General features: G+C 41.5%; 1 protein-coding gene across 1 annotated transcript; it reads left to right on the top strand.

The window, feature by feature from the left end:
• The first annotated feature begins 418 nt into the window (after positions 1 to 418).
• slitrk2 (SLIT and NTRK-like family, member 2) lies at positions 419 to 4,660 on the top strand. The gene has a single exon (XM_044041108.1). It carries the CDS (start codon positions 1,176 to 1,178, stop codon positions 3,864 to 3,866), a length of 2,691 nt encoding a protein of 896 aa, XP_043897043.1. The 5' UTR covers positions 419 to 1,175; the 3' UTR covers positions 3,867 to 4,660.
• The last annotated feature ends 18,196 nt before the right edge of the window (positions 4,661 to 22,856 follow it).

Raw genomic sequence — 22,856 nt, 5'->3', positions numbered from 1 at the left:
GTGTTTCTGTCTGTGAGCAGGTTTAACAAATAATACTAATATTTTCACATAAGAAATATTTTATTTTTCTGCTTTTCTTTCAAACCAAACTGATCATTGATCTTAATAATAAATGAGTTCATTTGACACATAGAGCAGCGTTAGGACCGGGTCTGGACCGGGTCTGGACCGGGTCTGGTCGATTCATTTTTTTTAGAGAGAGTGGAAGTGTTTTGAAATATTGACTTTGAGTTAGATATTGTTTTTTCTTTATGATTAATTTTAATCAATGTGTGTGTGTGTGTGTGTCAGCGAGAGGAGCTAAGGGGCCGTTACGTCACTGACACACGATCCAATTCCCTCAACACACACACACACACGGAGAGAGAGAGAGACAGGGAGAGAGAGAGAGAGAGAGAGACACAGGGAGGGCTGGACTCAGTGCTGCTCTCTGTGAGCAGAGCGGAGGAGAACAGGAGCAGAACCAGCTCAGTTTTTGTGCTGACTTGTGCTTCAGCTTCAGCTTCAGGACGATAAATCTCACCTCTGTGTCACCGCCGCGCTCCTGTTTCTCCTGTTTCTCCTGTTTCTCCTGTTTTCACAGATCCTCTTCACTTGTGTGTCTCTTGCTGCGGCTGCAGGAGAACAGAGCACGCAAGTGTCTGTGCGTCATGGTGCATCTTTGCGCATTATATCTGGATCTTTACGAACAAGGAGTTTTTTCTGCTTGGACTAAAAATAATGAAGCAGCTACTCGGTGTGTGTGTGTGGAGGGAGGCACCGTGTGTGTGTGTGTGCGTGCGTGTGTGTGAATGTTTGTGATCTGCATGAAGCGCGTGAATAAATCAGCGCTCTCTGTTGCAGTGAGCAGATTTTTCCTCTGACGATGGACCGACACCAGACCGGATCCCGGTGATCACCGGTGCTCATTCCTCTTTTTCCATCACAAATATTGATTTTTTTAATCTCTCTTCTTCATGGACGTTTTAATATTTTTGGGCATTTTTAAGTGAAGGTCAATGAAAAGATTTGCGCAACTCTTGTGCGTCACTGTTGCATTTTAACACCAAATCTCCGCGGTGCTGCGTGTGTGCTTGCCTTTGTGTGTGACCGTCGCTCCGCTCCTGTTTTTTCTTCCCACCCAGGACTCGCGCTGGAACTTCGATGCTGGATCTATTAGATTTGTGGCTGCAAACATGCTGAGCGGCGTCCTCGTGCTGAGCGTCCTCACGGTCACCAGCCTCTCGCCGTCGGAAACGGAGAGCCGCAAAACTTCAGCGTCTAAAGACATCTGCAAGATCCGCTGCGCCTGCGAGGAGCGCGAGAACATCCTCAACATCAACTGCGAGAATAAGGGATTTACCACCGTCACTCAGTTCCAGGCTCCCCCCAATAAAATCTCTCAGCTCTTTCTAAATGGAAACTTCCTGTCACGGCTCAGCGCCAATGAGTTCGTCACTTATGGCAACGTCAGCTCACTGCACCTGGGAAACAATGGTCTGCAGGAGATCCGAACTGCGGCTTTCAACGGGCTTCGCTTCCTGAAGCGGCTTCATTTGAACAACAACAACCTGGAGGTGATTAAAGAGGACATGTTTGCAGGACTGGAGAGTCTGGAGTATTTACAGGCAGACTATAATTACATCAGCACCATAGAGCCAGGTGCTTTCAGTAAGGTGAATAAACTCAAAGTGCTGATCCTGAACGATAATCTTTTGTTGTCTTTGCCACCTAACATTTTCCGCTTTGTGCTGCTCACACACTTGGATTTACGTGGGAATCGACTGAAGATGCTCCCGTTTGCCGGCGTCCTGGAACACATCGGTGGCATTATGGAAATCCAGCTGGAGGAGAACCCGTGGAACTGCACCTGTGATCTGATTCCTCTGAAGTCATGGTTGGACACTATCTCTGTCTTTGTTGGGGACATTGTGTGTGAGACGCCCTTCAGGCTGCACGGTAAAGACATCACGCAGCTCATAAAGCAGGACCTGTGTCCACGCAGGAACGCTGGTGAGCGTGCCCACCCCCCCCCTGACTCTCACTTTCAAGGAGCCCTTTCCCCAACCTACCACCCTGGCATGGTCACCCCCACCCGTGCCCCAAAAGCTTCCCGCCCACCCAGAATACGCAACAAGCCCACCCCTCGCATCTCAAAGGACAAACACGTGTTTGGACCCATCATGGTTTATCAGACACGCTCTCCTGTGCCCATGCTGTGTCCCAGCGTGTGTGTGTGCACGTCACAAAACCCCGACAGTGGACTGAACATCAACTGCCAGGAGAGGAAGCTGCACAACATCAGTGAGCTCAACCCCAAACCCTCCTACCCAAAGAAACTGCACCTGACTGGAAACTACCTGCAGATCATTTACAGAACAGACCTGACAGAGTACAGCTCACTGGAGCTGCTGCATTTAGGGAACAACAGAATCGCAGTGATTCAGGAGGGCGTGTTTGAGAACCTAACAAACCTCAGACGCCTCTATCTCAATGGGAATTATATTGATACCCTTTCTCAGTCACTGTTCGCTGGCCTGCAGTCGCTCCAGTATCTGTACTTGGAATACAACATCATCAAAGACATTCTACCACAAACATTCAACTCACTGCACAACCTGCAGCTGCTGTTTCTCAACAACAACCTGCTACGCTCGCTCCCCGACAATGTTTTTGGGGGAACCATGCTGACGAGACTCAACCTGCGGAATAATCATTTCTCTTACCTTCCAGTCAAAGGTGTGTTAGACCAGCTCTCAGCCTTCATCCAGATCGACCTGCAGGAAAACCCCTGGGACTGCACCTGCGACATCGTGGCGTTGAAGAACTGGATGGAGCTGTCCAGCACCAGTGTGGTGGTGAATGAAATCACCTGCGACTCACCCTCCAAACACGCGGGGCGTCTGCTGCGCTCGCTCCGCAATGAGGCCATATGCCCTGAGCCCAGTGAGGTGCCCCCACCCCAACATGCACCCCCAACAAAAAAACCCACTTTAATGAGCCCCAGCACTGAAGCCACCACCACCTCTTCTTCTCCCTCTTCTTCTTCTCTCTCGTCTTCCTTTAGCTCTGTAATCCCCACTGAATCCAGACTACACACCCCAGACTTACACCCTGAGGTCCCACTCTCAGTCCTCATTCTCGGGCTCCTTGTTGTCTTCATCCTGTCCGTGTGCTTCGGAGCCGGCCTCTTTGTGTTTGTTCTTAAGCGACGCAAAGGTGTGGAACACGTGCCCACAGGCGCCAACAACTTAGATCTCAACTCTTTTCAAGTGCAGTATGGGTCGTACACTCCAGAACCCACTCAAGACAAAAGCTCTGAAAGCCACATGTATAACTACATCCCCCCGCCTGTGGGCTCCATGTGCCAAAACCCTATCTACATGCAAAAGGACGGTGAACAGGTGGCTTACTACCGAAACCTGAAGGAGCTTAGCTTTGGGCCCTTGGATGCAAAGAAAGAGGATGTTGTCACTCGCAGCCCAGGAGCTTACACCATAAGTGCAGTGGATTTTATGGATAAATCACCAGCACCATGTGGTTTGACCTCCCCTGAGCCTCCTGAGGTGCTTTATCAGAACATTGGGGAGCGGCCCAACAAGGATCTTCCCACAGCTGCAGGCATCCCTCCTTTCAATTACAACTTTTGCACTTTACCCAAGAGACCGTGTATCGTTCCCCCGTATGAGGTTGCTGCAGCCCGGAGGTTTGTCGCCAACCAGGAGCAGCTGAACAAAAGTGTGCTGTATGGAACGCCCAGGAAGTACTACACGTCTGAACACACGCCCAGAAACACTGAGCACCCACTGCTGCTCCCCGGGAAGCTAAAAACAGAACCAGACTACTTGGAGGTTCTGGAGAAACAGACTGCGATGAGCCAACTGTAAGATAGCAACAACCCCCCTCCCCCCCCATAATAATGACGCAGTTACTCTAATAATAGCCCTCTCTATATATCTATCTTATCTGTGTTCAATCCTACATGATTGACTGGAGGTGAACTCTTTTTTTCTGCCCTCTTCTTTTGATTTTAATTTTCTAAAATGTATAAAAGGAGTATAAGAAATATATTATTATGCAGTTCTATTTTTTCCTCCTGAAAAGTATAAATTATTTCTTCTTTCTGAAAGATTTTAATTCCATAAAAGGGACTTTGACGACAGCAGGTATATAATGGGCAGGACTGTGTACGAGCACAGCTTTGTGCTTTTCAGTAAACTGTATTTGATTTTCCCCGTGAACAAAGACAAACAGAAAAAAGGATGAAATCACTGTTGTTTGTAGAGGAAATGCTACAGATCCACATTCCTGTACATATTTAGCGCACAGACATAAACTATGAGTGCGACACCATAAAAGAAAATATTTTTCATTTCAACAAGCGGCAAAATCGTATTATACTTTCTCCAGAAAGTGCCTTTGCACTGATTTACCAACGATGCCCCTGCAAAATGGAAATGTTGCTTTTCTTCTCTTAAAGTGCTGTATTTTAAGACTCAAATCTTTATGTAAGATGTACAACTGAAAAAAAGATAAAGTGTGTGAAATGATGAACGAGCTGTTGCCAGGGAGAATCCTGTTGTTTTGCTTTTCAGTATGAAGACGTATGTTTGCTATAGAGTGGAGAATACAGTGCGGCAAAATGGCGCCATTAAATTTTCACTGAAGCACTTTGTCAAGATCTCGAGCTTGAGGTAAATTTTGTTAAGACTGTGTATGATTATTTCTGTGTGTGTGTGTGTGTGTGTGTGTGTGTGAGCCAGAGTAAAAATGAAAAACAACACACACTAATCTCTCTCCACTGTCAAGCGACAGGCCCAACAATGATTGATGAGAAGGTTTTCTCTGTTATTTCTTCTTCTTATTATTATTGTTATTCCAGCTGCTGTTGCCCCTCCTCTCCTCCCCAGTCTCCCTGCTGATGTGAACACAACACCAACATTTGATGCAGACGCTCGATATTTCTCTCAGCTGGGACAAGTATGTGGAGAATATCACTGAAGTGAAGGTTGTAGTTTTATGTGCTGTTTGGCCTCAGGAGAGTTGCGGCGTTTGAAGAATGTTGCCTCATATTTTCCCAGTAGAAAAAGACAGACTGTCAGAGAAGTAATTAAAACACGAGTGTGATGGAAGTTAGTGTAGAGTCGTATATTCTCTCTGAAAACATGGAGCAGACTGATAAATGCTGTTAGTTAAGGAATGGACTGCACTGCTTTACTGGCTGAGGAATGTGGAGAAAAAGTGTGATCTGCAGTGAAGAAAATGAGCGATGCTGCTTATTAAAAGATCATTTCACATGAAATAGAGTGAGTGTTTGTGCATAAATGGCTGAATGATCGTCTCCCTTCCTGTGTGTGGATGTGGGTGAACTGACGTTAGCTCTTTGTGCTCTGTGAACGGCCGCCCAGTCACTCGCTCTCCAATGTTTTCCATGATAGTTTACACCATTATCATTTCACAGAGTTTACCTGTGATAACTTTGTTTTTCTTGTGATGAAGGATCGTATTGGTGTGGTCATTAGTGTCATTTCTGCAGTTAAATTATAAAAGAAAATACTACAACGTTACAGTACGATGGATAAACTATAAAAATGCATGTACTAAATCTCAGAACCAGGATGGTATTGGTTGCAAGAAGAACTCAGTTTGTGTTGAATCTGACTTGATTGAGAACCAGTAAATATTTCCCTGATGAGTACATTAGTTTCAGCTCTGTTCATTTATAGTGTTTCACTCTAAAAACATGCTGTGAATGTACAGTGTCATATTTTACAGTGTAGTCTTATTGTATTGCTGGATCTCTGCTGGCTAATGCGTTGCTGTCCAAGGTGCTGATTTCTTGCTGGCAGCAGAGCTGATGAGTGAGTTCTGGCCCTCATGAAAGTGAGGCCTCTGGGTCGGTCCCTTCTCTGCTGCTTTCAGTCGTCATCCTTCTCTTTATACTCACTCTGTAATTGCATGGAAGGAATGAATCATTTTTACAAAAACAAGGTTCATTTACAAGCTTTTCTCAGAAGGTTCAAACACAGTCTTCTTTAGAGCGTTGCTACTTCTGAAAGCGTTCCTCTGTAGGAGAGATAAATTTACAGTGCTGGAAAATGTTTGTTGACTGTATTTGTGATGCAAATGAAGTCCACAGCTCACACAGAGGGATTTCCAGCACATTCACCCACTGTACTGTGGAAGTAAATTACTTTACATTTAAATTACAGAAATGATTATTCAGGAATAAAAAAACGTTCTAAAATAACTCCACTTTAAACTGCTGTTAGAAGATGACACATCAGTCACGTTATCAGAATCATCATATTTACTGTGTGAATGCTGTAAATCAACATGTGTGTGAGGAGACAATTCAACATTTGTGCACTGCTGTGAGCTTTTAGAAACCCTGTTCTAATTATCATTGTCATTATTGTTATTATTTTTATTATAACATGGGAATAATAATAATAATGATAATTGATCTATTTTCTCCATCTTTTGGTTTTTGATAATTACACAAAATGAACACAAAGTGCACGATTGTTTTCTTTGTAAAGCATTTATCACCTGTGAGGACACAGGAACTTTCCTTCATGTATGACGACAGCAGTGATTTTAACATTTCCTGCAGCTCCTCTGATTGTGTCACAGTTTTGCAAAACAACGAGACGAGACTCACGTTTTAATGAGCATGATTTACTCTGATAAATGTGGGTTCATTCTCATCAGTCAGCAGAGGCACAGACGTCTCATCAGAAATGGGCCACTTGTGTCACTGATCCATGATTGATGGTTTCAATAAAGAAGCTGGACCAGGTTGCAGCAGCAGTTTCAGTCTGAGAGCCGAGGTTTGGGGGAAATCCTGGTGTTTTTGATCTTTCTGCTTCCTGTCGCTTCCTTTGTCCACTTTTATGCGTTCACTTCAAGCTGGAACGTCTTTTTGATGCAGAGAATGAAGATGCTTTGATTTGTGGTGTTTTTTTTTAGTTTTTGGTGCAAAGGCACGCGTGGAGAGCAGGGATGAGATGCTGCAGTAAGCAGAGCTGCTGTCATGTGGCCTCACTTTTTAACAAGCTGCTGTGTGTGTGTGTGTGTGTGTGTGTGTGTGTGGGAATAAGAGAGGAGGAAGAAAGAAAGCGTGTGAAAAGGGGAAAAGGAGAAGGAGAGAGAGGTCATGAGAGATGAATGGAAGAAGGAGAGAGAGAGGGGAGAGAGAGCTGTTCATTCCTCTCCTTTCTCTGAAAATGGAGTGATTTTCCTTCCTTGGGCACAATAGGCCCTCTGTGTCTTTTTAGTGGCAGTGAAGGAAAGAGATGTACACACACACACACACACACACACACACACACACACACACACACACACACACACACATACACACACACACACACACACAGGAGGGTTGGAACATGTGCAGCCTTGCACACCAATGAGGAAGCTTTCTCTCCAGAACACTCTCCTCTCTTATCTTGCAGTTCTGGGACACTTGCATGTGTGTGTGTGTGTGTGTGTGTGTGTGTGTGTGTGTGTGTGTGTGTGTGTGTGTGCGTGACTTACAGACTGAGTGAATCCATATATTTATAAACTGCATGTGTGAAATCACTGCAGAGCTTTTCTCTTCCCTCTATAAACTGTTATTGTGACTAATACTTCACCTTCCTCTCCTCCACTTCCTGTCTTCCTCTATTACTCCTTCCTTCACAGGCTCCTCTCACTTCTCCATCTTTCTGAGCGATTTGATGGGGGAGTGTGTTGGTATTCATATAGTGTTCGTCTCCATGTGTGGATAAGTGATTTGGAGATGACTTTGAATCATATACATGCTGCAGCTCTGAGCTGATATATAGCCAGCCATCTGTGTGTGTGTGTGTGTGTGTGTGTGCTGACTGATGCCAGCTCTTCACACTTGTGATTTTAATCGTTTAACCACAGACTATTGCAGCCCATTCTCTGATACTCACCGTTGTGTGCATGCGCTTGTGTGTCTGTGTGTGTGTGTGTGTGTGCATCAACTCATTTTCATTCATCGTTCCATTATCTGAGCTGTGATTATCACGTGAACGTTCTTCACTGTGTTTTACTTTCATTTGTCATGTGAGGAGAAGAAGAAGCTCAATATTTTGAAAGGTAAAATAATTTGAGTCCAGTTGAATAAAATCTTTTTACATTAACAATGTATCTGGAGTTCACATTTGAAATAATTAGTGTTATTTTATCTCCTCATTACAATGTTTGTGACGTACATTTACGAAGTAAAACAGTTTTTTTTATGGAATAATAGCAGGAATTAAAACAAAGGCAACATTTAAGGTAAAGCTCCACCCTCATAGGTCATTTATAGATGATAAATCATGATAACTCAGGTTCTGTCATAAGGATAACAGATTAAACAGATGCAGACTCAGGAGCTGCTGCTCTACAACTTCCTTGTGTTATTTATATTTGAACGTCTGTTGGACGCAGCAGTGAAACAACAGATCCTGTTCTTATGTTTGTCTAAATTGTGATTTTCTTTGTGTCTTTGTGAGTGAGAGTGAGCCTCTGTGTGTCGTACACAGTGCAGATACATGCTCCCTATATTTATCACCAAAAGTAAGGACATGTGTTTGCACGGTTATCTGCTGGAACGATATTTCTTGGTTGGTTTTAAATGTTGTCACATGTTGAGGGTTGAGCAGCATGAGGAGGAGGAGCCACATGCTACCGACGCCCCTGTTTGTTAAGTGAATCCATTATTATATCTCGTTTCTTCAGACTTCAAACATCCAATAAACACCAAAGAGTCAAGAACGAGCTGTTTGTCATTGGCAAGTTTTTCATGAACAAAACCAACAAACTCATCTCTGCTGTTCAACCCACACATGCATTTCCTTACAGAGTGGCATCATTTAAAAAGGAAATAAACAGGATTTGTAACGATTATTAATAAGTAACAAAGATGAAAGACATGTCTTTACTTTTGTGCTAAGTTTATATTTTATAAAATGACTTCATATACTTGTCCAACTGTTGTGTTGCATAGCAACTGCGTACCATATATGCAGGAGTTATTCATCTGTCGCTTTATGGAAAAGTACAAATATGATAATAAATGGATTGAATTGAATTGAAGACAGAAGACAGAATGTTGTGTTGGAGGATGGACGGTGTTCACGTGTTTCAGTAAGAGATGAAATAATCTGGCTTTGAGAGTCCGGTCAGGGTCGGGGGTCTAAGTCCTGATTAGTCTGAGCATGAAGTGATTGCTCTGCTGGATGTTGGCGCACATAATGAAGCAGCGACACAGAGTTGACCTTGTACACTTGTACACTGCACTTGATGGGAAGTGGGAGGTGACTCAGTTTATGAAGCATCTATGTAACGTGCAGACGGCAGGAGGTGATGGAGCAGCATGTTTGAGCCCTGTGGCTGTTTCCATGTCAGTGTGATGACATGTGAATCTGACCAAAGATGACATGTGAATCTGACCAAAGATGACACGACCTTCTATCGACACTTGAGTAAAACCAGAGAAGGTTTCTATTCACTTCAAGGTCCTTGCAGTCTGTGTGTGTGGGGTTAACACAGGGCCAGTAATCCTCATGTTCAGTTTAGGGCTAACAATTCCAACAGTGTTAGGCTTTAACTGGGTTAACCCTAAGTCAAGCTGGAAGTCAAGATCATGTTGTAAGAGGCTTCACTGTGGGAGCTTCTGTTTGTGCATGAGCGAGCATGGCTGACAAAAACATGGTTCACGTATATGATAACGATGATATTTAAACATTTTGAGTACTTTTAACTCAGATGTGTTTATATAGTTGTTTTTTCACCAGATTACCTAAAAATGACATAAGAGAGTCTATATTACATTCTTATAGCCTCTGTATAAACTGTATGTTCAAACATGCTCTGTGTTCTAAGAGTTAATTGTAAGATGTCATGTGAAAGGTTTTCTCATTGTGTTTTCTTGTGAGCATAACTCAGTGTTTCCCTGACAACATGCACTGCATGAGTCGCTCACTCCAAACAAACATCTGCAAAACGGCAGATTTTTGGTGCATCCCCATCGCTGTCAATCAGTGGAATAATCCTGTAGACTGGTTATTTCTGCCTGAGCTCAACACACAGACAGTTCCCTCTACAGAGCTACTATCAAAAATGATTATTATTCATTTATATACTGACACTAATCTAACAATAGTAATTGTTTCTGCTGACAGGGTTGGGCAGTATTTACCAAGTCATAACTTTAGTTGTCACTCATACTCTTTCTGATTGAAATTCACTCAGTTCTGCTCAGATCTGTTGTTGTTTGTGTTCTTGTCACAATTATGCAGCAAAGAAAGCAGCAAGCTTTTGTAAATTCTCAGGCCACAAACACAGTTTTTCTGAAGTTATTCTTTTTTGCATAAAAAGAGTAGTAAGTAAAAAGGCAGTAGTAAAATATCTACGTCAATTTAAAATGCAGCCCAAACTTCACTTTCACATTTTTGAGTAACACTCGAGCCTGAACCTGGTTGCAGATCAACTACACATTGACATATACTGTAGTGGTGGTGAATCTAATTGCAGTGTGCTGTATTGTTGCTCCGCTCCAGGAAGTCAGGACGGAATTACACTGTTGTCTTTGTGGGATCTTTCTATCCTTGTGTCTTCAGGCAGGGATCTGGAGTTTGAAGGCTTAGTTTGTGAATGTTGGAGGTGTTTGAATCTGTTGCACTGCAGGTCTTTGGTCTCTGTTTACTCGAGATGTGTTAACAGATTGTACTGTAAAAAAACGTGTGACAGCCAAAACTTTAGAGGCCCAATCATTTGTCATTTGTCAAAGAAAAGCTGCTAAAAAATCAGCCAGATGGCCTGAGATTGAGTAACTCTGTGGCCTTTCTGGAGATTAAAAGCAGACACACACGGCTTTGGTTTCAAGTCATTCTAGCTGCTTACACGCTGCTTTACTCTGATCAATGTTCTCTTACTTTTCCCCTATCAGTGGACGTATTGGATATCTGAGATGTTGAACCTACTTGTATCTGTTTCAGGGCTGCGTGAGTGATGGTTAGGGTTAACCCTTGATCCAAAGTGCTTTTCTGTGGAGTGTAAGCAGTAAGTTCAAGCTAAATGCATCAGCAGTGTTAAAACTCAAAGTTTAAATTGAGTTGTTAGTGTTTCATGAATAATGTAGGGCAGCAGAATATAACACAATACTTTGACCTCTAATCTAACTTGTTTTAATATCATATCACTATACACATTTTATTTTTACTCAGCTAAACTGTCTCTATTAAACTATAATACACTTGAATAAGGTGTGCTTTAAATAACATACTTTACAACCACTCTAGACAGTTAATAATCTCCAGTTATTTATGTGCATATATATGCACTGTGAGATAAGTGGCCAATTATTGCTTGACAGTTGGTTAAGTGAGTTGTGTAATCCTTATTCTCTTTTGTCATTTTCACATCATAGTGATTGTAGAATGAATGTGACGTCTAACTTTCCTTTGAAAATAGCACAAAAGCAGATGAATCTGAATTATTACAATGTGACTTGTATTTTGTGGCCAATATTTTCACAATTATGAATTATGACGTCAAGCAAATGACCACACTGAAGCACTCAAAGTGACACAATGTAGGATTTCAACCTTCAAATAAAATTTCAAGACTATTTTGATGCTTCATCAACTTACAGCTCGGTGAATGCCTGCATGTCCTGCAGTAGCACTGTGTAACTTATGGTTTTGGGTCTGTGCCACAAAAAGAACGTCACCATTCTATTTTTAAGTGTGTGTGACTGTGTGTGTGTTTGGGATTGTTGTTTCCACTCTGAACCTATTTCAGAGAGATTCAGAGATGCTTATTTGAATGGGTTAATGGGTAGAGAAATCACAATAATGAGGCAATAAGATGAATAACACAATACTTATTATTGATTATTATATTATCAGTCATATTGGACAGGACACTGGAGAAAGGTTAATCAGAGTTAACCCAAACTGTTGCATCATCATTACTAACATATAAAGATTAAACACCATTATTTCCATCTGTTTGTCATGACACGTGTATACGTTAGTCATTTAGGATGTTAGTAATACTAATAATAACAGCATTTTTAAAGAAAATGGTTCCACTAGGTTAGAGTTTTCTCTGTCTCTAAACTAATGTTTGTGCCAAGGTCGAAAGGAGCTTGACCTGGATACGCTTCCTATGACAGGAGGATGTGGAGAGAGGAGAATCAATTACAGGAGGAGAGAGAGAGCGATGGTGGGAGAGTGGGAGAGGACTTCTTTTGAGACGCAGAGAGGAACAGATAACAGAGATAGTGCAGGAGAGCGAAAGCCAGGATGTGGGAGGCAGAGAAAAGACTGAGAAACCAATCAATACACTTGGTTCAATAGGCCAATTGTTCAGGTGTGTGTGTGTGTGTGTGTGTGTGTGTGTATGTGTGTCCAGGTATTACTAATGTTGTGGGGACCTAAACCTGTTTACACAGTCACATTATGGGGACTTGTCCTCCTTGTGGGGACAAAAAGCAAGTCCCCATAACGTAAATGACTACATTTTAAGGTGAAGATATGTTTTAAGGTTAGGTTAGGTTAGGGTTAGGGTTAGGGTTAGGATTATGATTAGGCCAGTAGTAATTGTGGTTAGGGTTAGAGTAAGTCTCCAAGAAATGAATGTAAGTCAATGCAATGTCCCCTCAAGTCATGAATGTCGAACATGTGTGTGTATGGGCCTCATGTGATTAGATGTGTAACCTACTCACACACTTAAAAGACAGTCCAGGTGTCTTTGTCTGGTCACTGTTTTTCCACATAGAAGTAGAGTTTTCCACATAGAATGCAAAGCTAATCAAGCACCACCCTAAACCACTGTCTGACACGCTGGCTGCAGCTGATCACAGCTGGTCACAGCTTCTGCTGTTCCTGCACTACACGGCTCCATGTTTCCTCGATGTATGGACGAGTAACGCTGCGTTAAACGACAGATACAGTTGAGCTCTGTGTGTGTGTGTGTGTGTGTTTGTGTACTTGTCAACCAGTAGAACAGGGGACTTTGGTGTCATTACACACTCACAAAGAGGGGACTCCGCGTTGAACAGGGAACATTTTTCAGGTCTCCTGTTAGTCATGCTTTAAATCACACTAAAATCAAGTCTAAGAGCTCTAGTGATTGTGGTGAGTTTGTATAGAGTGTATATGTGTGCTTGTTTTTTGCAGGATTAGATTCATAACCCTTTAAATTAACTTTATGGATTAAGAAGGAAATCGTTTTGCACTGCCATGTTTCTACGGGAGCCCAGACGGACAAACCAGCAGAAGATCACGACGCAAACAGGTAGAAACAAAATGTAAGTGAAGCCCAGGGTAGATCCCTGAGTCCTGTGTTTGTCACAGTCTGCAGTCTGACCACTAGAAGTCACTATTTCTTACACACTGGACGTTTATCTTGTCTTTTTGTTAAGTGTTACTTCGTAGAACAATATCTAGGAAGTTGAGTAAAAAGCATTAGTTCTCTGGCTGCACCTACAGCAGTGATTTAATATAATGACTGAGAAACATAAGCCTTTCATTTGTGAAGCGTGTGACACGTGGTAGGTCATGGTAGTTAGTAAAGTACTGTCATGTGAGTGCATTTACTCTGTAACAGGCAATATTTATATTCATTTCTTTATTGAAATTTCATCATACTCTCTCTCTCTCTCCATGCGTCAGTGTGGCCCAGGTGTAATGTAATCTCTTGATGTTCTGTCAGTGAGTCACTGCAGCACACATGGATCGGCCCCATTTGTGTGGTGGAAAACACACAACTGTGTGGTAGATTTGATGATTGAGTCCAGGAGAGGGGCACAGCAGGAGGTCAAGCTAGGCTAAGACACATTGTAATAACAAGATGAACAGAAAAGACAGGATATCACCCTGGCTCCTCTTCAGTCATTCAGAAATGCCCTCACTGTAAATCACAGCAGAATCGATGCAGATCTACAGCCTCAGCCTGGAGGAGTGACTGCTGACTGGAACTCTATCTGGATCCTATCTGAACATGATGATTAAAATAGGATAATGTTAGTGACACAGTACGGGAAAGGCAGACTAATCAAACATTGACTTCACTAACCTACATTAGCCTCAGGCTAAACTGAAGAACTGTTCTTCAATGATGTATTTCCCCACATATAAATGAATGCATTCATTTATATTATAATATATTATAATTCTAATACATTTTTATATATACATATATCATGTTATTTCCAAAGTAATATCAGAATTATAATATTAGTATTAACTAATCTGTTTAATAGTCACCAGATATGAATTTGACTATAAAACAATATATTATACATTATATTACATTACATTATAAAACTCAGAATAACCGTAACATCACAATAAGATGATAAAAGACAATGGAGTGAGCTCACACACACACACACACACACACACAGAGTCTCATCAGTTAAAGACCACAGCAGTCAATAGTTATTTGATTGTTTGAAGCTGTACAGGCATTAAATGAGTAACAGGATGAATGGATGCTGGTGCAGGGCTCACTGCTGATTGCTGCCTCTTTCAGCAGACTGCTGTTCTCTCAATGGCTCAGCACAATGTGCTAATGGTTTTCTTTTTCTTCTTCTCGACACTCACAGTTTTTCCCACTCTGGATTTCACACAGGCTCAGTGGGAAGCAGCAAAGTGTCATCATTCACTGTCTGATTGATTCCTGTCTTCAGTTAAATACTTCACACCAGTTCTTGCTCTTTTCTCCATGTTCCTATGATTTCACTTTCTTCTTTCTTTTCTTTGACTTGTGTTTAATGTGAGACTTGTGATCCACAAAGAAGAAAACTTAAGTTTCAAAATATGCAAATAGATTAAATGAAACTACAGAACGTTTACCAATTACTTCATTGAGAACCAGATTATCAAGTATGTGTGTCATTAGTACAAATAGTACAAATAGTACAAACTTATACAAGATTCTTATTGGAAAGACCACAACAGAATCAAATAGTACTAAATGGGTGAGTCACAGTTTTATCTACATGAAAACATTGACTTTGTTTGCGATTGGTGGGACGTATGATGGGATGGCCAGCTGTTTGTAGAGTGCAGGTCATTCTTTGTTGTTTTCAGAGCTCCACTTGTTAACACATGATTCAAGGACCAATACTTTAGTATTTCTAAGGCAATTTGCAAGTAGTAATAAGCAGATCATATTATGGTAATATCATGTTATTTCCAAAGTAATATCAGAAATATAATATTAGTTTTAACTAATCTGTTTAAGAGTCACCAGATATGAAGCAAATTTGGATTGAAACCCTAGTATTTAAGAAAGTTCTGCTTTGCTCATATTGTGTGATATAAACCATGCGTCACCAAAATGATGCATTCAAAAATGAAACCGTTTAATCGAGCTAAGGTCGTACTCTGACTAAGACAGACAGTCAGACAACTCCTGCCTGGCTCCGCCCTCTGTATCTATCTGCTTGTGCATATAGAACCAGTTTCCTGTTGACCTTTATGTCACAGAAAATCAAACTGTGCTGTGGTTCTGTATGTTAATCATAATAAATTAGATGGATCATGGCTCCTGTGGTTGCTGTGTTGTACACATGCAGGAGTAATCGGACTATGAAATGCATTATCCAGTTCGACTAAGTGCGATTTTAGTGGAAATAACGTGTTAACATAACATTGACATTAAAACCAAATGATTGTCTCAGTCATAAATAAGTCATAAATGACACCATGGTTTGAAAAGCCATAATTAGGTCCAGTATCACTCAGTTGGCCTCTGTTACCTTGGCTCCCCAAAGTCTTTTGAAAGTACTTTATTACACGTGCGTTGGAATTACTGTGCAGGTCTCACATCGACGTACTTGAACAACCTAAAAACACAATAAATAATAATAATAATATAAAACAATCACATGCTTTAGAGAACACCATGGGGAACGCCATCCTGTGAGAGCTGTGATTCAGCCTAAATTCAGATTCACTCATTTCACTTTATTTCAGCCTCAGATCTCAAAGGAACTCTTATGAAAATACAACAGCTACTGGAGGGAAATGTGATGGACACTCCGTCACAGCAGCTTTAAATTCAGACTCTGTAGGAGGGGGGGTGACTGAGGGGGGAGGGAGGATGGTGGACTCATGCACAAACACACACTATCACTCTTTCTATTTTTCTTTGTGCACTGCTCAGCTGAGCTCTATTTGAATTATATCAGTGCATCTCACCATTTAATTTCCTTCCTAATTATCTGCCTTTCATTGATGGGGAATGTGCTGTCTGCTGCTCGCTGCTGCATCCTGTTCACATGCCAGCACTCGCTCTCTCTCTCTCTCTCTCTCTCTCACTCTCTCTCTATGTATAAATATGTGTGTGTGTTTTAGTAGGAATAAATCAATAGGCAGTTATCAGATAGGACTGGTTAAGGGCCTTTCTCTCTCCAAGGAGGGAAGAGTTAAGGCTTCTTGGAAAAGCGCTCACGGCAAAGTTCATGTTTATTCACAATCACAGACACACACACACACACAGCAACAGAGACAGACAGGGTACAGTTGAGTTATTGTGTGTGTGTGCAATAATGAGTGTGTGCCAGTGTGTGTGTGTGTTGAACACTGAGGTTATCAGTTAATCACTGTGATGCAACATAATGCTGTGTGTGTGTGTGTGTGTGTGTGTGTGTTTCTGTCATAACTGCTGACCTTGTCAGGACCAGTAGTCGTCATGGAGACCAAAACCTGTGACATTTAATACTTTTGACATTGAGTCGGTGCAGGCTGGACCTGTGGGAATATTTTGAGTCAATATTTCAATACAGCACCCACAATCCCTTGCAGCCAAAGACAGGAAGTGTAAACAGGAGTTTTGTCAGAATGAGGAGATATATGGAGGTTAACAAGGTGTGTGCATGTGTGTGTCACTGTTCAAGAACAATGACACACACCTTGTTAACCTCCTGCTGCTGCTCATGTGTAATCACAGCAGCAGAAACATTTACTGAAACACAGTCAGAGTCAAATCTTTTTCAATGTTGGAGCTGCTCTTTGTCCACAGAAATGAAAAATGTTTTTTTCATCTATTTTTTATGGACTTTGGTGCAGGAGAGTGAGCGGGCTGTTGGAATGTGACATAAAGTTACAGATATATTGCTAAGATTTAGGCATGGACTAGTTTTTCCTGGCAGTCAGTAAGAGCGAGCATCCATGTCCTGACTGTGTGACAGTACCTCATACAAACGAGTGCAGGGGATGAGGGGAGCAACAGTGTCAGCGCAAAACCTCGGGATATTTGAAAAGAAAAAATGAAAAAAAGAAGTTTTTTTTTACAATGAATTAGCATATTGAAAAGTAGCTGATGGACCTACAAGAGAGAGAAAGACACATGAACTGAAACAGCCACAGGAAAAACACCCTCTGTGTCACATGTAACAAGGTACAACAACAAGATAAGAAAACACACAACTACACAGAGAACACACATCAGTCAAAGAGATCAGCAGAGAGAGTGAGCACACAGCTTTTTATGTCCACTGCTTGATCGCTGAATTGGAGTCACCTGTGGAACAGCAGAATGGGCGGAGCCACAAAGCACACACAGGAAAAAGGATGTCTCACACATCATCCTGGTACGTCACACTACCCTTTATACAACATGTTCAATAAATGATAAGAGAAAACAATAAAATCAGATATATTATGAGCAGGTGTGCTGTTAAAGTCAGGACGTCCAAGATCTCAGCACAACATACACTATCTATAGAAGACAAACACCTTCACAGCATTATAGAGAGCAGAGAAACACACAATGAGCAATTTTCTTTGAAAATCTTTGGCTCAGATCTGTCGTAACCAGGTCAGCCTTCCTGTGAGTGCATGGCACAGATATTATAGAATTAGACCCGTAATTATGTGTGTGTGTGTGATGACTTTATTGTTCAAACCAATCTAGTAATAAAGTGGTCAGTTTTATTACACTGTTGGAGGGGCCAGGATGTTTTTGCTCAGCACCTTTAAGAATGCACTGTGCTTGCGTTTTTACTGGAAGTGTATGTTTCAGTGTTCAGCTCAGACGTCGCAGTGACTGCACGTGAAGCCATGAAGCTCATTTTACCTCACAGATGTTTCTGACACTGCAACAGAGTTCCAAGGACAAGAGGAAAACAATCTGTGTCTGTGTGTGAAGCTCCTGTGATGATAAATCAGGTAAACCTCACACTCAGCCTCGTCGCTCCCTCAGGCTGTGGTGAACCACAGGAGGCTGTAAAAACATCCAGATCTGGGGATTTCTGACTTATGGCTTTAGATGGAATGCAGCATTCAGTAAAGGCGGGGGTTAAAGTTAGCCTCGAGGAAAGCAGTCGACACAAGGCCCTCGCAATTATAGAAAGACAAGTGTGTGAGTGTCTGTTGATGCGTGCAGGCTTCTGCTCAGTGATGAGATTCAAACAGATACGAGGTCTATAAGGAGAAACTATATATATATATATATATATATATATACACATATATATATATATATATATACACATATATATATATATATGTATAATATAGAGTTATAGCTGTAGAGGTTATTTCTGGGTCAACAACCATGGACACAGCTGGACTGTGATTGGCTGCAGTGACATGACCAAGCAACTCCAACACTGCTGCTCACCACCGTCTGCCACTCACACATCAGTGAATGATCCTTCTCTGGTGATTTCTCTGAATCCTTGCTGTGATAACGGCCTCTGCTCTTCAAAGATACATTAGATCAGGTGTACAGTGTAATATACAGTACACCTGATCTGATGTATCACATCCTATATGATACATCAGATCAGGTGTTCTTTATTGAGCCTCTGACTTTTAATAAGGCTTTTTTTTCTACTGTAGGCAGAAGTCAACATTTCAAATGCTTCAGTGTAAAAATTGGAAAATTAATTTGAGTCCAAATTACAGTATAATTTGTGTTGCAAATGACTGAAGTCCATTAAATCATAAAATAACCTTCTTTATTCACCATGACTTGACTTTGAACGAGACATTGAAAAAACAAAAGCAGAGGAACAGATTAAAAGGCAAAGGCTTTTCTCAGGAACGCTGAAGGAATCTGAACTCTGAACACGTGGAGATGCTGAGAATCTCATCACAGCTCTGTCTGCTTCCAAATCAGCTGCTTCAATCCTTCTTATACAGAGGCTGTGATGATTATCTCATCACACTGTTGTCTTTTATTTCTGTTTTTATTTACTTTTTTACTTATTTTTGTCACTGTTAGTGTGTGTGTGTGCGTGTGTGTTTGTGTGCATGCACACAGACTCATGCTGCTGAGCTAAATGACATGGAACACACCCACACACACACACACACACATGCTTGAAAGGAACCAATGCATAGTTAATGCTCAGTTAACAACATAAACAAGCTCCTGCAGCTTTGCTTCTCACAGTGTGTGTGTGTGTGTGTGTGTGTGTATGTGTCAGTGCGGTCATGATTTATAGTGAATATTACCAGCACTCAGAGAGGAGGAGGAGGAGGAGGAGGAGGAGGAGCGAGAGAAGGGAGCAGAAAATAAAAGGAGTGCAAGGATAGAGATGGAGTAATAGGAGCAGGTGATTGACGATGGAAGAGTGTAACAGAGGGTTGTGGAAGAGAGATAAAAGGCCAAAGTAAAGAGGGGAGAGAACATCTGAGTGAGGTGTGGACGTACAGGTGGTGGAGAGACAGAGCATGAGGTGGAGAGAGATACAGGTGAGGAATGAAGGCTTTTGCAATCTCACCTGTAACCTCTCTGTTTGTGGGTGTGTGTGTGTGTGGTGTGTGTGTGCGTGTGCGTGTGTGTAAACCCCTCTTTGTGAAGACATTTTTGCTGGTCCTTACAACTTGGTGTTAGGGTTCAAGTTAGAATTGGTCAGTGTTATGTATTTAAACATACAGTTTATACAGAGGTTTTAAGAATGTGTAATATAGAGTGTGTGATATCCCTTTTTTGTCAGCACAACCTAGAGATTTATTTTCACCAACTATATAAACACATCTGAGCAAAAAGTACTTAAAATGTTTAAAATGGGATTGAATTTGTGAAACTTGTAAATCTGTCACAGTTCAAAGTTCACTTGTCTCATTTTTATGAACAAAAAACACATTTTAAAGCCTGAATATGTGACCTATAAACACAGGATGTCCATATAAGGAGTTGTGTGTTATTCTCACGGTAAATCTAAAACCTGCAGCACAGATCTAAGGGTTAAGGGTGAGGCATTTAGTTATGATGGTTAAGGTTAGGGTAAGCGTCCAGGGAATGTGTGTGTGTGTGTGTGTGTGTGTGTGTGTGTGGGTATATTGGTACAGTTTCCATAATGTGAATAACAGGTGTGATCACGCAGTTTGCAGAAACCCTCTGCAGAGGGGGAAAGTGGAGCAGCGAGCAGCAGCTGACTGTAATGCAGGAAAAACAGCAGAGCAGAGGAGGTTAGAACAGAAGTGAGACATGAGCTGTGAAGACTGTTCACTATGTTTTTGACACAGAGGCTCAGACACTCACACAAGCCTGATGCCATTAATGCTGTTGTAATGAACTATTTTGACCTTAAAATGGCCGCTTCTTGATCATTTTGATGGTACAAGGTGAACAGTGCCTCTTTCATTCACACCCTGTTTTTTGAAGTGTGGTTGGATGAGATACTGACTGTGCTGTGTCCAGTTTGATGTACAGATGGTCTCTCTCTGTGAAAGCATGGCACACACACACACACACACACACACACACACACACTGGGGGCCAGCAGTGGTTTGTTTAGAGCTCAAATGAATCCAAATCAAATAAAACTCAGCTTCATACACTGAGTGGAAGCACAGGGAACAACAGACTTGTTAGAAAATGACATAAAAAAGGTATTTGGACATGAGTGATGAAGCCTCAGGAGGTCGACACTGAAGAGGAGACAAATCGCTTCATTCCAATCAGAGTTTACACCTGCGAGTCTGAGATTTGTAACAAGAACTCAGAGATTACTATGACACCAAGAGCAGCAGCGCTGAAAGATGACAATGACACTGCAATAGCACTGTCAGTCTGCACTGAAAGCCCAGATGGACTCGAAGGAGGTAGTGGGTTTTGTTCTTCAGTTTATTCCTCATAGATTATCAAATGCCAGATGTAGCAGAGACTACTTTCTTGTTCTCAAAAGAGAAACAGGTTTTGCTTGTGATCTATTCCTAATAGCAGAGCTGCACTTGATTTTCAACATGAGGGTGATTATGAAGGGGTTGACAAACAAGAGAAGGAGAGCTGGACCAATCTCTGCAGAGCTGTGATGTGGGAGAGTGAACTTCAATTTCCAGTCAGAAAAGCCAAAAAATAAATAAATAAATAAATAAAATAATGTGATTAAGTGATTATTTTTCTCAAACGTTCATGATCAAAATGTGATGACGTGCATTATTTTGCCCTAAAGGCTGAAGTGAACTGCAGCTGAACCCATGTGCCAACAATGTCACTGTGTGAGTCACACATTTGAACTTCAGGGAATGATGAGAGACAAATGCCTGAGAAATACTGAGAGAGAAAAGAATCGTCTTTTTAACATAAAATCAAAAAACAACGATCTTTGATCTGTGAAGAAAACTGTCAAAGCTGAAGGTGAAACATGGTGGAAACATGTGTGACACTCATTTCCTTAAATAACCAAAAGTATCACTTTAGAGGTTCTTCTCTAACTCAATTAATCACAATTACAACAGACACACAACTTTCATTTAGTTTTAATAACGTCCTGCTGAAGTTGTGAATAAACACATCAGGACACTTTGATTTTCTAAAGATGCTTTGACACTTTTATGTTAAAATTGTATAAACCCAAGCCAGTGTGTGTGTGTGTGTGTGGGGAGTGGGGCACAGATGCCAAGAGAATCAAGCTTCATATTTCAAATATGACAATTTTTGCTAATAAAACACAGGCCATTATGAGTCTGGCCCAAATAAAGCCCTCTTCAGCGATGTAATGCTTATAATTACTGTATAATGTGCTATGCTATTATGGGCTGTATGTCACGAGGCTCTTAATGAGTTATTCACAGCTCAGATTTAAATTGACACGAAAAAGTGCTGATGGCATAAATTGTGAAACTAATATGAATGAACGGACACCCTCCTGCCACACACACACACACACGCACACACTCGAGATTCATGACTTGAGGGGACATTGCATTGACTTACATTCATTTCCTGGAGACTTACTCCACAATTACTACTGGCCTACTCCTAATCCTGACCCTAACCTTAAAACATAGAGGGGAGAGAAACGACAAGAGGTAGATGAGGTAGAGACAGAAGAGAGAGAGAGAGACCAGGAGCAGATACACAACAACTGTATCAGGTTACAAGTTTATACAGTCAATGATATCGACTTTTAATTATAGCACAATAATAATGGTGATGATATGTATGATATGGATAGCCTCGAAAACTGGATCTGGATCCTGCAACCTGCAAGATGAGAATACAGAGAGAGAGAGAGGGAAGGAAGGAAAGACACAAACTAGGGAGAGAAAGAGACAATGTTAATGACATATAAAAAGTCATAATCATATCCTGAGTGTGAGAGAGTGAATGTGCGTGTACCACAGGAAAATCCCCCAGCAGTTTAGTTCTATAGCAGCATAACTAAGAGCTGGTCCAGGTTTCCCTGAACCAGCTCTAACTATAAGCTTTATCAAAAAGGAAAGTTTTAAGTTTAACTTTAAATACAGAGAGAGACTCCGCCACCCAAACTATCATTGGGAGCTGGTTCCACAGGAGAGGAGGAGCCTGGTAGCTAAACTGAACTGTACGGGGAGCCAGTGTAGAGAAGCTAACACTGGAGTTATATGGTCTCTCTTTCTAGTTCCTGTCAGAACTCGTGC

The sequence above is a fragment of the Solea senegalensis genome, linkage group LG12 (genome assembly GCF_019176455.1).
Source record: "Solea senegalensis isolate Sse05_10M linkage group LG12, IFAPA_SoseM_1, whole genome shotgun sequence".
Taxonomy (NCBI): Eukaryota; Metazoa; Chordata; class Actinopteri; order Pleuronectiformes; family Soleidae; genus Solea; species Solea senegalensis.
Note: the sequence above shows the minus strand (reverse complement) of the source record. Positions and strands in the feature narration are given on the sequence as shown.